At 37.8% G+C, this 17138-nt stretch overlaps 1 protein-coding gene across 13 annotated transcripts in view; it reads left to right on the top strand.

The window, feature by feature from the left end:
• GSAP (gamma-secretase activating protein) overlaps nucleotides 1-17138 on the top strand; it is a 234015-nt gene that overhangs the window by 33191 nt on the left and 183686 nt on the right. For all 13 annotated transcript variants that reach the window (XR_009542043.1, XR_009542040.1, XR_009542039.1 and 10 more), the window contains exons 9-16: nucleotides 924-1028; nucleotides 1495-1554; nucleotides 2497-2540; nucleotides 3477-3562; nucleotides 10580-10657; nucleotides 12055-12132; nucleotides 15895-15987; nucleotides 16117-16334. Coding sequence is in view for 1 of the 13 variants with exons in the window: in XM_060157225.1 (XP_060013208.1) it covers nucleotides 924-1028; nucleotides 1495-1554; nucleotides 2497-2540; nucleotides 3477-3562; nucleotides 10580-10657; nucleotides 12055-12132; nucleotides 15895-15987; nucleotides 16117-16334 (762 nt within the window). In the remaining 12 variants the exon portion in view is untranslated. The remainder of the gene's footprint in view (nucleotides 1-923; nucleotides 1029-1494; nucleotides 1555-2496; nucleotides 2541-3476; nucleotides 3563-10579; nucleotides 10658-12054; nucleotides 12133-15894; nucleotides 15988-16116; nucleotides 16335-17138) is intronic.

Raw genomic sequence — 17138 nt, forward strand, 5'->3', positions numbered from 1 at the left:
TATTTACTCATCTGTCCCAATATAGATCACCTTTGCTTGATGAGCAGTTTTGAGGAAAGTGAGTTCTTAATTCCTTGTATTACACTTATCATTTCCTTGGCAATTTACCCATGCGTACCCTATTTCATTTTCCTTCTTTTGAGAAGGATTCCTTGAGTACTTCTACGTGCTAGAAACAATCAAGCCATTGAGAATGTAAAGGTGTTGTAGAAGAGTGCATACTCATTGGGGTAGACTTATAACATTAATTAAAATGTAATTGTAATAGAAGCATGCCAAAGCACCATAGGAATACAGAGATGGGGAGCTTTGCCTTCATCTTGGGAGGTGAGGGAAGGATTTCTACAGGAGACAGTGCCTAAGTTGGGTCTTGAAGGATGCATAGTTAAGTATTGCTGAGAGATGGGCAGTATCATCCTGCTCATTGTGGAAGACATAAAGGTAAGAAGCATAACCAAAGACACATGGCAGATCTAGGATCATTGCCCAGAACCCTCCTCTCCCAGGCCTGAGTTTTCCCTTGGCCTAACAGTCTCTACCTTTGGTGGTAAAGCCCTCCAGACTGCAGATACCTGAGTGGGTTATGTCCAGAACAGGAAGCTCTGAATCTTGTGTTAGCACAGCTGTTGGTTTGTGGTAGGTGTGGCCTTGCCTTCAGCAGCCCCAGCCTGTCTGCCAAACTAAGAATAAAAATAAGATAGTTTATTGCAGAGTGTTTGTGAGGAGCAAGTAATGAAATGATGCCTTAAATCTTTTTTGGAAAGACTTTCCATGTGTATGTATTGGCGGTAGGGGCTACTAAAAATAAACTGTGGAAGTATTTACATGTATTATAAAGATAGAATAAACAAAATAATTATGAAACCCAGATATGTTCTCCTTTAAAATAGTTATTTATTTCTAAAATCTCTTTGCCTCCTTAGGTAATTAAAAATTCTGGCCATCTCCCAAGACAGAGAGTAGCCGAAGATTTTGTTTGGGCTCAGTGGGATATGTCAGAGCAGAGATTATACTACATTGATCTGAAGGTAAAAACTAGACCACTGGCCCTCCTTTTTGTGGGAGTAGTTTAATTTTGACATTATCGTTATTGTAATTTATTAATTACTTCGTTTTCATTGATGGGGCAGTCGACAAAAGTTGATGAAAAATAATGGAGAGGTTTTCCTGACTGTTTGATTTTTGGCTGCTTCCTTTTCTCTCTCTCTCTCTTTTTTTTTTTTTTTTTTGTGGGAGTACGCGGGCCTCTCACTGTTGTGGCCTCTCCCGTCACGGAGCACAGGCTCCGGACGCGCAGGCTCAGCGGCCATGGCTCACGGGCCCAGCCGCTCCGCGGCATGTGTGATCCTCCCAGACCGGGGCACGAACCCGTGTCCCCTGCATCGGCAGGCGGACTCTCAGCCACTGCGCCACCAGGGAAGCCCTCTCTCTCTTTAAACTATTGTTTTTGTTGATTTTTTGTTAATTTGTCACTTACTCTGTTTTCTTTTTTAGAAATCAAGGAGTGTCTTAAAATGCATCCAGTTTTATGCTGATGAGCACTTTAGCTTAATGGTAAGTCCAGAAAATGATTGGGCTAAGGAAATTTTACAACCTGTTGCCCCTTTTAAAGAGAGCTATTATCATAAACAGCATTTTAACATTCTCGGTCTTGTTTTTTAGTCACTTGTATGAGCAAGTAAAATAGTTCTTGCCATCTCAAGACTTCAATTCTGTAACAAATGCAATTAATATAGATTATTAGAAGAGCACACACAGTAAATTTCTGCTAACTGAATGCCTCATATTAAAGAAAAATGGGTAAGAGTATCAGTGGGAGGTAGTAGGTGTGGTTAATAGTAGATAGCTTTATGTGATTATGCATCATTTGATCCAAAAGAACATGTGATGGTGGATTGAGTATAAGGTAGAAGGTCAATGAGAGGGTAGAGTTCAATCAGTACAAATCTAGAACCACTCCTGGAAAAGCTGTTTGGAGTGCCAGCCTTGTAGTGAGGAGTCGCAAACATCTTTATCTGTGATGGACAGAACATTATTATTCTTCTTGACCAGGGTTAATATTAGTGTCTAATACAGATTGATATCATAGCATTACCAGAATTTCATTTACTCCTTCTACCCCCTTTTTTGGACTCACTCATTCTCTTTCTAAAGACACCCAGTCCTTCCCTCCTTACGTGATCATCTGTGTCTTGTAAAAGTCTACTCCTTCCAATTGGCTTATTATAAAACCCATTTATGGTAGTCAGATCTGAAGCAAAGTTTGCCTTTTGAGAAATAAATACACATCAAGCTTGTGATGTATGTAAACTCCAGAATGTTCCCAGTGGACTTTCTGTCTGTGGACTTGGGGGATATCCTCTGAAGATAATGCTGGTTAAAGGAGCTCTTCATCATTAGGCAAGCACAGTGTTGTCAGGTTTGCACTGGTTTCCAGAACTATCATCACTTAACTAATGTCATTTTTCACTTTGTTTTCTCCTGATTTTTTGACAGTTTGAAGCACCCTTGGACGTATCATTAAGTGATTCAGGATTCAAGTAAGTTACTCATAGATTACTATTAATTTTTATAGACACTTGTGGGCAGAATGATTATATAATATTTATACCTAATCTATGATATGCAGATAAAAGGATAGTTTGATATTCTGTGTGTGGGTGTGGGTGTGTAGGTGTGTGGGTGGGTGTCATCTTTTCTGTTTCTGTTCTCTATAGGGAATATAAACAATGTTATCAAGCATGAACGCAGGGTTTTTGCATGGAAAGGCAATCATATTGATTTTTCTTAGTCATCTATTTCTGTAGGGCGTCTCCATTTATTTTGATCTATGGAAGTGCTATTCTCCCTGTGATTCAATAAAAGCATTCGATGAGTCAGAGAGAGAGCTACGCTTAGAATCAAACATCAAAACCCTTTTCTTGTTGCCATCAAAGAGGATATTGCAGGTCAATCCACTTATAGCTCAGCTGAGTCTATTGCTTTACTTTTTTTTCCTGTTTTCCTTTTTACACAAAAGGCGAGTTTTTTTTTCCCCCAGATTATTTTACATGTAGTAAAAACATGAGACACTGTTGAAAAAATAGACACAAGGCCATAACTGCACAGAAGAAATGAAAGTCTTCTTGAATTAATGGTAATCTCAAACTGTTACATATTTCACTACCTTTATTTCATCATATATGAATGTTCATTTCTGTCCATTGTGAAACATAATGTCGGCATTACTCTAAAATCAAAAAAATTTATAAAAATGTAAGTTGAAAGGAATATATATATTTTTCTCTGTTGCCAGGCCATGCCATTTATGTAACATGTATTTTTAAAAATTACTGTTTCATAGTTTGTTTTTTTTTAACCAAAAGATATATTATCTACTGGAATTTCTTGAGGACATGTCTCTACTTCTGTGGGTAAATTATAGTGGTTATGTCCTTTATGAGGGAACTTATTTGTAAATGCATTTATGTTCTTAGACTTGTCAACTTTGGATATGATGATCTTCAAGACCAAGAGAAATTATCCAAACACCCAACCTTGTGTGTTTTTACCAACCATACAGGTAGAACCGGGTTGTATTTATCAATTTACTTAATTATACTTGAGTTCCATACATTTAGCCATTGTTTAGCTATATTGATCTTGAAAATAAAATATAATAGGGCCACACTCTTACATAAGTGATTATATGGATATTTACGTACCAAATTACATTCTCCACTGTAATTTTATACATTTTCTGTCTGTATAAAAGAAGCCACAGTCAGATTCTTGTTCTAATAGTTAGTTTTTGTATTATTGTTCTAATAGAGGGGATAGATTCATATTAATCAAGCTACATTTTCTCACCTGCTCCATTTTTAACAAATGGCATACGATGATTGGGATGCTTTTTGTGTCAGGCTTACTGATGTTTGGGTTCTAAACCTATGTGCTTAGCTGCTTTAAGAGCCATGCTATAACCTGAGCTGACAATCAGAGCTTCACATAAAGTTGTTAGTGTACAATATTCCATCTCTTCACACCTGTTTATTGTAGATAGAGAAAACAGAGAGGGAAAAAAAATGCCTGAAAATGAGTGGAGAGGAGTATGATTACAGTCAATGAATCTGGTGGAAAAACTGCTCATTAACCATAATAATCATCTAAATAATCAACTCTAATAACCAAATCTCATAGCCATCTTTAACATCCCAACTTGAGTGGACAGTTACCAGTTAAGTAACGCTTAGACTAAAATTGCTTTCCTTTAAAGCCAAATTATGTGGTATTCATTGAGCTGACAGTTATGGAGCACTTACTGTGTGCTGGGTATTGGGGATACAATGGTGAGCAAAACTGACCTAAACCTTTTTTAGTAGAGTGTTACTGTTCAGTATGGATGTTAGACGTTAAATAAATGCACACATAGTATTTGAATACATTTTATGAATGAGAACTACAGGAAGCCATGAGAACATATAACAGATGTTTAATGGAAGCTACTAATATCTTCAGATATGTTCTAGTCCAGCCAGTACATTTCATTTTACAGAATGAAAACTGAAAATTGCTTCCTTTACCACCTCACTCCTTCAAAATCCACCCTATAGTTTTTCTGTCCATCCAGGGTCTCCCTCAGCCTTGTAAGTCCCTCTATAAACAAGTCTTGGGGAGTTTAGGGCAGGACATGATATTTCCTTTGAGACTTGAAGGATGTATGTGAACTAAGAACAGGGTGACTGAAGTAGAGTGAGCAAGAGGGAGAGTATTGCGAGAGCGTTGAAGAGGTGGGCAGGGGCCAGGTTGTATAGGGCCTTGCAGACCATGGAAGGGCTTTAGGTTTTATCTTAAGGGTCATAAGGTCATTAAAGTTTTTTTTTTTTCCTTATGACGACCTTTTATTTTGAGAATGCTCAATTGTACAGAAAAGTTCAAGAATATAATGAACATCCGTGTACCTTTTACTTAAATAATCATATCATTCACAATGCTTTATCATTTGCTTTATCATTCTCCTCTTAAATAGATAGCATTTTTTTCTTTGTGACTAAATCTTTAAAGTAAGTTGCAGCCACCATGATACTTTACCACTAAATAATTCAGCATGTATCTCCTTAGGTTAAGGATACTCTTACATAATCTCATTTCCATTATCACTGAAAGAAATTAGCTACATTAATTAGTAAACTATTTCATATTCAAATATCCATAATTGTTTTTTAAAAAGTCCTTTTCACGTGTATGTATATATGTGTATGCATATACATGAATAGATACGTGTACGCATATAACTTTTAAAAGATTCATGCGTTACATTTGGTTGTTTTGTCTTTGCAGTATCGTAATGTAGACCGATTCCCACCTCCTATCTTCTGTCCCTCTTTTTCTTTTTTCACAACATTGACATTTTGAAGAGTCCAGACTATTTGCCTTGTGGAATATCTCACATTCTGGATTTGTCTAATTGTTTCTTTGTGGAAGGATTTAACTTCTTTCTCTTTCCTTTACATTTTCTGTAAGTTGGAAGTTAGGCCTAAAGGCGTTGTTAGACATAGGTTAAACATTTTTGGTAAGAATATTTCATAGGTGATGTTGTGAACTTTATTTGCACCAGATCAGGAAACGTATAATGTAAGGATGTCCTACTGTTAGTGACACTAAGTTTGGTTATTTGGTTAAGTGGTAACCACTGCCTGTCTCCCTTGTAAAGGTACATTTCAACCTTTGCGTTAGTAATCTGTGAGGTGATACTTTGGCATTAAATTACTATCCTATTCCCCAACAACTTTTCATCTGGTGGTTGTAGGGTCCATTGACGGTCCTTCACTGAAGTGTTCTAATTGGGTAGTGACATGATTAGATGTGTATTTTGAAAAGATCACTGTGGCTGCCGTGTGAAGACTAGTTCAGAGGGCACAAGAGAAAAAGTGGGGAGATGAGCAGTTAGGATAGGTGTAGTCATATATTTAAGATGAGGCTTGATCTGGGATGGGCAGTAGAGGTAGAGAGAACTAGAAGGGTTTGTGATGAATTTTGGAGATGGAACTGAGGAGACTCGCTATGAACTAGATGAAGAGGAATGGTTCTCAGGTTTCTGGCACAAGCAGATGGGTCAACAGCAGTGCTGTTTACTGAGGTACAGTGGTTTTGGTGGGGCTTAGGAAGGGAGATCGTGAGTTTTGTTTTGGACACGTTAACTAAGAGACCTGGAGCTTAGAAGGGGAGTCGGGACTGGAGATGAATAAGTGTGGAAGTTGTTAGACCATAGCTGGCATTTGAAGCTGTGGGAAGGGTAGAGGGTCAAAAGGGAAGAGGTTTAGGAATTAGATCTGGGAGCAAAAAATATATAAAAGTTAGGTGGAACATTCAAAGAAAAAGGAAAAAGTATGGGGAGAGAAGAGGAAAACCAAGTGAGGTGTTATAACAGCCAAGGGCAGAGCGAGTTTCATAAAAGAGAGTGACTGTTAGTAGGTGGTGAGAGGTGGAGTCCATTGGGTATAGCTGCATGAAGGTTACTGTGAGTAGTTTGTGCTGGGTGACTGAGGTGAAATCTTGATTGTGATGGGTTAAGTGTCATGTGGGAGTTGAAAAATTTTAGCAGCATGTGCAGGCATGAGAGAGGCAGCAGCTGAAAGGCAAAGTGGGATTTAGGGAATATCATTTTTTGAGACAGTAGGGACTCTAGTGTGTTTGAATGCTTACGGGATATTTAGTGGAAAAGAAAAGATGACAATACACAGCAGAGAGGAATGACCAGTAGAACAAATTTGCTTAGAAGGTGGGATGTAATGGGATCCAGAGCTCATGTGGTGGGACCAGGCTAGTACTTAACTACCTTGTACTTGACTTTAAATCTGTTGGATATAAATAATCATTTTAGGCTTTTATTCTATGAAGCTTTTATTCCTTCTTAGTTTATTCCCATAGGAATTTCTCATGAACAGTAGCAGCTTATAAATAGGCTATCTATGACATATCTTAAGAAATAAAATGTTAGGTTAATCCGGCACGAGATGTGAAAGAGTGTTTTTTCCTTTCTCAGCAACATCTAGGAGAATAGCAAATGAGCCTTGCTTTTCGCAGTCAGCTTTGAAATAGAAAAAATAAACCTGTTTCAAATGGGATGCTTCCAGATTTACAATGAAATAAACCAGAGAAGCACCCTTTTGCTTTTCAACTAAGAAGTTGTCAGTTCATGTATTTCCCAAATTACTTTTCAGAAATAACTTTTTAACCTTTGTTGTTAAAACAAACCTACTTCAGCAAAGTAGGAATGGAGAAGAGAGCAAATAGTCTAATCCCTATATGGCTCCCTCTATAATGGGGAGCTTAATTTTCCACTGGTGTGAAGAACAGAAAACATGATTCATGAAAAAAATATAGGTAGACTCAGAGCTTTTTACAAACTCAACTTATTTCAACTATTTACATTAATGCTGATGCTGTAATAACATTGGATGTTCAGTTGTCACATATTGGTCATTGGGAGCTACTTTGTCCTTTCAGCATTACTTTTTACATTCTTGAAAGCATCTTTGTCCTGAATTTTCCTGCCCTAAGAAATGATATCTGCTACCTTCCAGGGAGTCAGAGGTTAAAATCTGGAGGCTGCTCATGAGAGTTGGTGATAGGCAAAAGTGCTCTGCCAATGTCAGGACACTTACGTATTAACATTATGAGTTTGTATAGATTTTTCTAATAAATTTTTTACAAATCAGGGACCTCCTAAAGAATTGAAGGAAAGAAAATACACTCCCTATCCAATAGTCAACCCTGAAGCTGTACTTCGAGTTCTCCTGTGTGTTCTAACTCCATGGTGGCTGTAATTCTTTCTTGTGCACCACCTACTGGGAGGTAGTGAGGGGTGAAAAGTGTAACTTCTCCTTCCTGTACATATAATTGCAAGAGTTGCCCTTCACAAGTTCCCAGAATTAGGCCTGTGTTTTAGCATTTTATAGAGCCTTTTACAATGAGATAATTTCCCTTGGAAAACTTTGTCCATAATAGCTTTCATTGTCCAAATGGTTTCCCCCAGGCTAGCCAGCTTTGAGATGTTATCTTCATCATTGATGAATATTCATTACACATCTCTGGATACGCCATTAAGAGCTTGCTTTGTTTTTTCAAACTCTGACTTCCCCCAACTTGTAAATAGCGGCAAAATTATTCTGAAATAATAATAATAAAGCAGCTAACCTTTATGACCAGCTATAACTTCTTTGCCAGAGCTTTATACATATTACCTCATTTAACACTCACATTAGAACCATACGAAGGAGGTTCTATGTTTTCCTTATTTACAACTGAGGAAACTGAGGCTTAGAGAATTTAATTAATATGACTCAGGCAAATTTAAAAAATACTGATGCCTGAATCTCATCCCAGAGATTCTGATTTAGTTGATCTCAGGTGGAGCCTAGGCATCTGTGGGCCCAGGTAATTTTAATGTACTTTCAGAGTTGAGAACCAGTGCTCCAGAGCTATGCTGTCCAAGAGGGTAGCCACTAGCCACATGTGGCTATTTAAATTTAAGTTATTAAAATTAAATAAAATGTAAAAGAAGTTCCTCAGTCACATTAGCCATCCTTTAAGTGCTCAGTAGCCACATGTGGCTAGTGGCTACCATATTGGACAGCACAGATATCGAACATTTCCGTTATCAAAGAAAATTCTAGAGATGGGACAGCTTTGCAGAGCCTGTGCACAGCCCATTTCCCCTTGTTGTGTCTTTTTTCCCCCTTTGGGATCGGGAGAGGGGACTAAGCCACAACATAACTATTTGGAGATATTTGCTTATGAGGTCTGAATATGGCTCTTGGTGTATGTAATTAGGTTAGTTTATTCTACATCTCACTTTAACTTTCTTCCAAACAAGAAAAATGATAACCTCAATTCTCTAAAGGATGGTGTGCAGAGGATTTCGCTAGAATGGAGGTTATGATCTTCCTTATATTTTTGACATTTCACGTTCATTCCTCAGGGTAGTTTCCTAAAAGAAGAATTACTGGGTCAACAGGTGTGAATATATTTAATCCTCAGCAAAACAGTTTTTCGGAGAGGTTGTACTAGTTCACTCTTTCATTACTATTACTTGAGAATGTTCTTCCTACTGTTCCATTGACAGAATTGATTATCATTTTTAAAACTTCACTAATTTGAAAGGAAAAATGTGGTGGCTTGTTTTAATTCTTGTTTCTTTATTACTAGAGAGGATGAAGTTTTAACTCCATTTGCTAAAAATGCCTGTGATCATAGAACGTAAAAGAACAGGATAAACCAGTAGGGTTTTTGCTGGTAGTATGTTTACTGTATAAAAGTAGTCAAAGTGGTACCGAGGACTTTTGTATCTGTTATAATTACTATTTTTGTATCTGCTTTAGTATAGCATTATTTTATTCTTAAAGAGTCTGCTGTAATTTTAAAGAAAAGATATTATCATTGTGTGGTCATTAAGCATAACAGTAATTTTAAATCTAACAGAATTGTTACTTTTTTATCTGATAAAGTTACTCTTTTTTGTTGTTTTCTGTTGAAAATATTGCAATGAAATGAATTTCTAACAATATATGGCAGTCTTAAAAGTCATTAAAAGAGTCACAAAGGATAAATATTATAACGAAATGCTTAAACATGTCCTTAAATAGTCTTCTTAGGGAAAATGGGCCTTTTTTTTTCCTACCATGATTTTTGATAAAGGAACTCTAATGGAGTATGGTAGAGGAAATATTGCAATTCACTGAGTAGAATAATGATTGAATTCACACAGCTAGTTAATATTCGCTCTGGGACTAGAACCCAGGTTTCCAGGCTCCTTGTCAAGTTCCTTTCCACCCTGGAAATCTCCTATTTCAGGTGATCACATAAATGCTAGCATTAGAATAGCAGTATCAGTTTAAGCATAATGCCCTCATTTGTAGGTCATCGATGGACTTACCTAGTCTGTCCAGGTGGCAACAGCTGCTAGAGGTGATGGACAGTTTTACACATTGAAGCAGGTGGAAAGGCTGAGGTTGTTCTGGAGTGGTGGGCTGAGTGAGTGTGGTCAGGGCTCATCTGGAAAGGCCGCTCTATGCCAGGAGCTCTCCTCAGTGACCCAAATATGGATGGGGACAGGCACACACACCACACTTGCTCTTGTTGCCCCAGTTTGCTTTCCATTCTAGATAAAGAAGAACTCTGGAAACTTTCTGTAAATAGGAGACACATTTTTGATAACCTGAGGTCCATAGCTATTAGCAATGGCTGGAAAGCAAGCTACAAAAGGGCACAGGGGAGTATATGTATGTAAGGAGAATCTCGTGAAGCTTTGTAAACTTCTCTAGGTTCCTGTGATTTCATATACAGAAATCTCTCGCTCTCCATTTTCCTAGCCTTCAGTAACCTACTACAGTAAATTGCTTATAGTGTGTGCTGAGTACTTGTTGAATTGAAATTTCTTAGCAACTTGTTAATAGTCCATTTCTAGAATTTGGGAATAATCTATGAGGTAAATTGAGGCAGAACATCTAAAGGAATAGCAGTAAGGTTAAGTGGCTTAGGAAACTTTCTATTTGTCTACGATTCTTTTAAGTTTTACTAAATACCTTCTTCCTTCTAGGAAGTTTGTGTGTATGTTACTGCCCGAACTTTGACTCTTGGGAGCAAATCACGTATTCAGTGCTTTACTTTCATAAAGGTACTTTTCATTTTTTTTTTTACTTTTACATAGTCATTTTTTCCAAATAGCAGCAAAGTAGATAGACTTTAAAGTCTTATTACCTTGTAACAAATTCAATCAGTACATTGTATATCTGTATACCTATATAATACATATTTCCTGAAGAAATTCATGAATGATGAATATTAAGTAAGCTTATTATTTTTAAATTACATTTAAAATAATATTTTGTAATACATTTTTTTCTTGACCTGTGTCTTTTTTCTAAGCCTGTAGACCAATGCTAAGGGATGTATTTGCCCAAAGTGTGTGTGTTTGATTTTTTATTATTACTAACTGAAAGGTACCAATAGATTTAACTTACAAAGGTACATAGGGTTTTAGTTTAAAAGCTTCATGGTCTCGGTCCTTAACAGGTCTTAGACCTAAGATACATTTATTTCATTTCATACATCTGTGGCCCAAGAAATTGATATGTCAACAGTCAGCCTTGGGGACAGGAGTAAAGTGCCCAAACTTTTCTAGCTCTGTAGTTGGTCACAGAGTGCCCTTTAATAGTTTTAGCCTGAACCATACTAAAGAGTATTTATTTCGCTTGTTTAATTCCTTAAAATTAGTATTTATATAGTACATACTGTGGGTAGAGTTAAAATTAGAATTTTCAAAATAAAAAAAAAATTTATGCCAGGTCACACCAGAGTTTATTCTTCAGGAGTGCCTAATAGTACCTTCAGAAGTTAGAGATTAAAGTAAAAGAGTTGAATAACTTAATAACGAAGAAAGTAAAAGTAAATTCAGAAGACCTATATCTATGCTTTAATAGTACAAGTCTGATATTTGTGGAACGTTTTCATACATTTTTCTAATGATTAATCTAATGATTAAAGCCAGAAAATGAAACTTTTCTGAAAGTTTTATTAAGAGCTAATAACCATGATTAAGAGTTAGAAGAGTGGGGAGTGAAGCCCTTAGTAGATAGTCTAACACCCTTTCTGAGTCACAGTGAGATTCCTAAGTGATTCAGAGGAGTCTCTGAGGGCCTTAATGACTGCAAGAGTGTGGCAGTGAACCTTGAGGCACGAGGGCCAATGAGCCACCTGGTCTCCACCTCTTGGATCCTTAAGTAGATTTCTTCAGGTCCTTCTATCCCAGCACAACCCACCTTTTAAGGTCTAAGTTTATACATAAGCCCAGAACGACTACTGGCTTGTGACTGCACTCAGGTGATCCGCCTTCAATGCTGATTTTTGGAGAATGATAGGGAACCATGAGCTCTAGGGCTCCAAAGACACTTGCTTTGTCAGTTTCACAGTTACTAAATGTGGAGAGTATGACATGGAGTCACTGCCTTGGGTGGAATTCCAGCTCTTTGTTTCTTAACATCCTTTCTCTGGCTTCACGTTCTCTCTCCACAGGGCACGGCAAGACCTTCACTGCTACTCTTGGGCGTGTTGACTCACGTGTGACAAAGGGCATTACTTTTCTCAGCCTTGGTAAGTGAGAGGCATAGGCGTCTCTCTGCTCTGTCTCTTCCTTCCAGTACCTGTTATGCCTCATTTTCCTCATGCCTCTTTGGGACTCAGGTTGTGATGACTATGACTGACCTTTCTGAAGCCAGATAAGGGAAGGTTTCCTCTGGAACGCACCCCCCACACACACAAAAAATCAGCCTTTTGGCAGGGGGGCGAGGCAATGCATCTCCTTTCTTAGGGAACCTGGGCTGTGGGCTTTCTTATGTTTTTAGTAGGAATCCTAAAATGCCATTTGTTAGTATAAAGATGATGACGGTGAGCGAGAAGTTTCCTAAAAGCCTATGAGAAATAATACGTGATGTTGTCCCTTGATTCTAGAGAGACAAAGGCCCTTGAGAAATTGTCTGTTCCCTGTTGGTAATTGCTAGAAGCTTCTGAGTCCCATAAGTTATTTATGGATCAGCTTGGTTGAGTTGTTTTTCATTGAGTAAGTATGGTAAAGGGAACTTGAGTATTTGGCTTAAACATAGTGAGTCCGTAATGAAGACAATAAAGAAGGGGTTTATTGTACCTCCCTACTGAAAGCTGCTGTTCCATGCCAGCTGGGGTGAGGGGCACACACCAGTTAGCACAAGACTAAACAGAACTGCTGTTCGCCTGCGTATGGGATATGGCCCAATATTTTAAAAAGAAAAGCTTTAGCTTTCAGGTTTAGAGCAGATGGATTCTTGAATATTTTCTTCTTTCCCTGTTTCCCAGCCCATCTACTATCACGACAAAGGTTTAGGAAGGTGTTATGTGAAGGACCTGGGCAAAGTGAGAACCAAAGTGATAAAGACCATAAAAATATTTTTTGGGAGTCTTTTTTAATCGAAGTATAATTGATGTCCAATATTATATCAATTTTAGGTTTACAAATAGTGATTCAATATTTTTATAGATTATACTCGATTTAAAGTTATTACAAGACAATGGCTATATTTCCCTGTGCTGTACATTCTTATACATAGTAGCTTGTACCTCTTAATCTCCTACCCCTATCTTGCCCCCCCATTCCCTCTCTTCGCTGGTAACCACTCGTTTGTTCTCTGTAAGTCTGCTTTTGTTTTGTTATACATATTTGTTTTATTTTTTAGATTCCACATGTAAGTGATAACATAGCGTATTTGTCTTTCTCTGTCTGACTTATTTCACTGAGCATAATACTCTCTAGGTCCATCCACACTCTTGCAAAAAATAATTTTTTTATTTTGAATGATACTGTTGATGAGGAGAGATATCTTATGCTAAGTGGGCCAGTATGTGCCAGTTTCTAATATGAGCTCTGAACCTGTGGGAAGTTGCTTTAGAGAGGCCTGCTTCTACTGCTTCCTGTGGTAAGAAGGATAAATACAAGGTTTCCTGGGTCTGAGACTTGATTCTTATCAGAAATCCTTTATCAGCATCCCATCTCGAGAGTGATGTGGGAAACTCTCCACTAAAAAAACTTAGCCTTTTGTGAGGTCAAAGGTATCCTTCCTGTTCTTACCCCTGGGATTGACTCTTGAAAAGGGCAGGCATGATTTTATCTCTGGTCTTCAGAGCGTGGAGAGGGCAAAAATACTAGAGCTTTGTAAAAATAGGCTATCTCACATTAAGCCATCTTTCCTTCTTTAAGCAGATTTTAATATATAGGCACAAAATTGTACCCAAGATTAGAACTATTCTAGAGGTAATTTTTATGACAACAGTATTGCTTTTTGAGTGATGTCTTTTTTGCAATTTATTGCATAGAATTTCCCTGAATTGTCACCCTCTTAAAAGGGGCTTATATTGATTGAAATATTAAAGAATAGAGTTTTGGAGGAAGTTTTCCATGAACCCCAAACACCTGTATATAAGAAAGATATGTTTATACATTAAAAAACTATCATTTTAAAAATTGATACTATATTCTAAGTGTTTTACTTGTTATCTCGATCCTTAAAACAACTCTTCTTGGTGACGTTATCCCCATTTTACAGATAATGAAACTGAGTCTCAGAAAGTCTGTGATGTGTGCCCAAGCTTCTTCTAGTGTCTCTTATCAGGGGCACTATATTAGTTTATTGCTGCAATAAGAAATCACCACACATTTAGCCCCTAGATAAATAACACATTGTCTTATGGTTCTGGAGGTGAGAATTCTGCAAGGAGTGAGTCCTGAGGTGTCAAGGTGGGGGCAGAAATGGTTCCTTCTGGAGATTCCAGGGAAGAATTCATTCTTTGCCTCCTCCAGCACATAGAAGCTAGCATTTTTTGGCTTGTGACTACATCACTCCAGTCTCTCGCATCATCATGTGGTCTTCTCTTCTGTAGTCATGCTCCCTGTTCCTCCCTCTTATAAAACCATTTGTGATTACATTGGGTCCACCTGGGTAATCCAGGATTCCCCCCCCCACCTCAAGATCCTTAATCACATCTACAAGGTCCCTTTTATTACTTAAGGTGACATATTCATAGGCTCTGGGGATTACCATGTGGACACCTTTGGGAGCCATCATTCAGCCTACCACAGGTACTATTGACATTTTTGGTGAGAAAGTAACTTTTGGGTGGGAGGGTCCTGCACATTGAGGGATTTAACCTCCTTGGAGCCCACTTGCTCATCAAATGGCAGAAGGAATCTCCCTTCTACCTGAATAATTGTGACAACTCAGAACACCCTCATGTATTTCCAAATGCCCCCTCTCCCAGGGACATAGTACCACCCTAATTAACTGGCTAAGCTGTAGGGCTAGGAGTTAATCTAGGTCATTTGATGCCTTTCCACTGTGCCCTACTATATCGTTATTTGTGTTTTTCTACTTATGCATTACCATAATGGTAACATTATTGCAACCACTTGTGCTAACTACTTTAACATCACTGAATCCACAGTGACTGAAAGGACACTTATAAGTCAGCTGGTTAGAGTTTTACATCCTCTTTCCTTTCCCTTCCACAGAATGCCTTCTGTGTACATTACTAGCATGTATTTCTTTGCTTCTTAGGGGAAAAAGAGTCTAGCTGGCTCACTTATAATCTAAATGTTTCATCTATATGAAATTCACTACTGTTGTATGAGTTTCTTTGTTTTTCTAAGATCCTAGAAAAATTATTGGAAAAGCTACTTCTACCTTGCCCCCTTCTCCAGAAACCTGTTTTTTATACCTTGCCTCAATCTGTATACAAATGTTCTTTGTACAGAAATATCTGGTGCAGGGACTGTGAAGATGTGCATTCTAGGCAGCTTGCTATGCATGGAAACAAATTAGTACTTCACAAAGTGTCAGAATGCCTGCAGAGACTGTTTTGATGAGTATCAATTTAAAGCTTCTTTAGAGAAGATGACAACGATGATGAGCAGTGGGCAGACATAGGAAACTAAATTGTAGAGCTTCCCCCACATGGCAGAAATTATGCAGGAAATTCCCATGATAAGCTATTTCCAGCCTGTCAGATTAAGGAATAATTCATGTTGCTGGATATTTTTTATTCTAACTTGCTCTCAGAGCTCATTTAGATTCCTATAAAGCCACAGTTCTCTTAGAAACAAAACTACAGATATAAATTAAGATAACCATGGCTAAATGTCTGAAGAAAATGAGATATTGCTAGGAAGATGGACCGTACTGACATCAGACAGCTTCTTATTACATTGGTCAAAACCTTTGTGTTTTAAGAGGTTCAAAGAAAAATAGGGATACCGTAAAGTTGTTGGCTTTATCTGTACCTATACAGCTCTTGCCACGTGGAACTGACTTAAATCTTTCTCTCCCACAGACTATTATGTAGCTGTTTACTTGCCTGGTCATTTCTTTCATCTACTTAACATTCAACATCCAGACCTGATCTGCCACAGTCTGTTTCTGACAGGTATGGCTGTAGTTTTCCCCCTCATGAACAGGGTACATTTGGGTTCGTTTTAACGTTAATATTTATGTTTGGGGCAGAGGGGCTTCTTTTATTTGCTGATCTACTTTTTTTTTTTTTTTTTTTGGCCAGGAAACAGTGAAGTGATTGATATGCTACCTCATAGTCCTTTACAGTCACTGTCAGGATCCCTGGTCCTGGATTGGGGTTCTGGAAAGCTCTATAGGGCACTCCTCAACCAGTCATATTTATTGGAGTTCCTGTGGAACACCCGGCTGGACTGCGAGAAGCTGGCCTTGTTGCACTGTGTGCTCTCATGTGGCCGAGACCCACGGCGATTGGAAGCCAAGGTGGGAATATAGCTTAAGTTTAAAAAGTGGCAAATGGGCAACACGTGTACATTTAGTAGCTGAAATGAACAGAAGTTATTTTTATTTGGTAACAGTTGAGGTTTACGGTCTCCGTGGTGACTTGAACATATTCATCGTTTGTGCTCCTTTTTTATGGACACAGACCTCAGACTGGGAGGGCGTGTCTGTTCTTTTCACTCTTCTCTTTTCCATACTGTGAGTAAATGTTAGGAAGTGCTAACAAGGAAGTGCTCGGTAAATAGTTTCTCAAATATCTACTTTTTCTCCTGGTTTGTATTTGGTGTATATCATGAAAAGGACTAAAATCTGGTGGTAAATAAAATCTATTTATGACATTTTAAATAGAGATAGCTCACATTTATATTTCACATTATAGTTTATGAAGCACTTTCATACATCTTATCATTTAATATTACAGCTATTCTGTGAAGTTGAAGAAACCCCCCATTAGACTTGATTGGGACCAATGAGTGGTTGGTCGATTGAAAAAAGATGGCCTAAATATTTTCTTTTAACCTAAAATATATAAATGTACATTTATTCCTGTATCTTTTGATGTAGATTACGGCCCTTTCTTTGTGTATCAGCTAATTGGAGTTCAAAATCGTTTTTCTTTCATAAAACCACTAAGTAATGTCTTGACTTTCTTTATCTGTACCTGTATGGCTCTTCCAGTTACTTTCTTTTTCTTTTCATTTTATTCCCTAAGGAGGTCAATAGTTTAAAAATCCTCCATTAAATAGTTTGTGTATATCAGGCAATTTTTTCTTTTATAGTTGTCTC

The sequence above is a fragment of the Lagenorhynchus albirostris genome, chromosome 8, assembly GCF_949774975.1.
Source record: "Lagenorhynchus albirostris chromosome 8, mLagAlb1.1, whole genome shotgun sequence".
Classification (NCBI taxonomy): Eukaryota; Metazoa; Chordata; class Mammalia; order Artiodactyla; family Delphinidae; genus Lagenorhynchus; species Lagenorhynchus albirostris.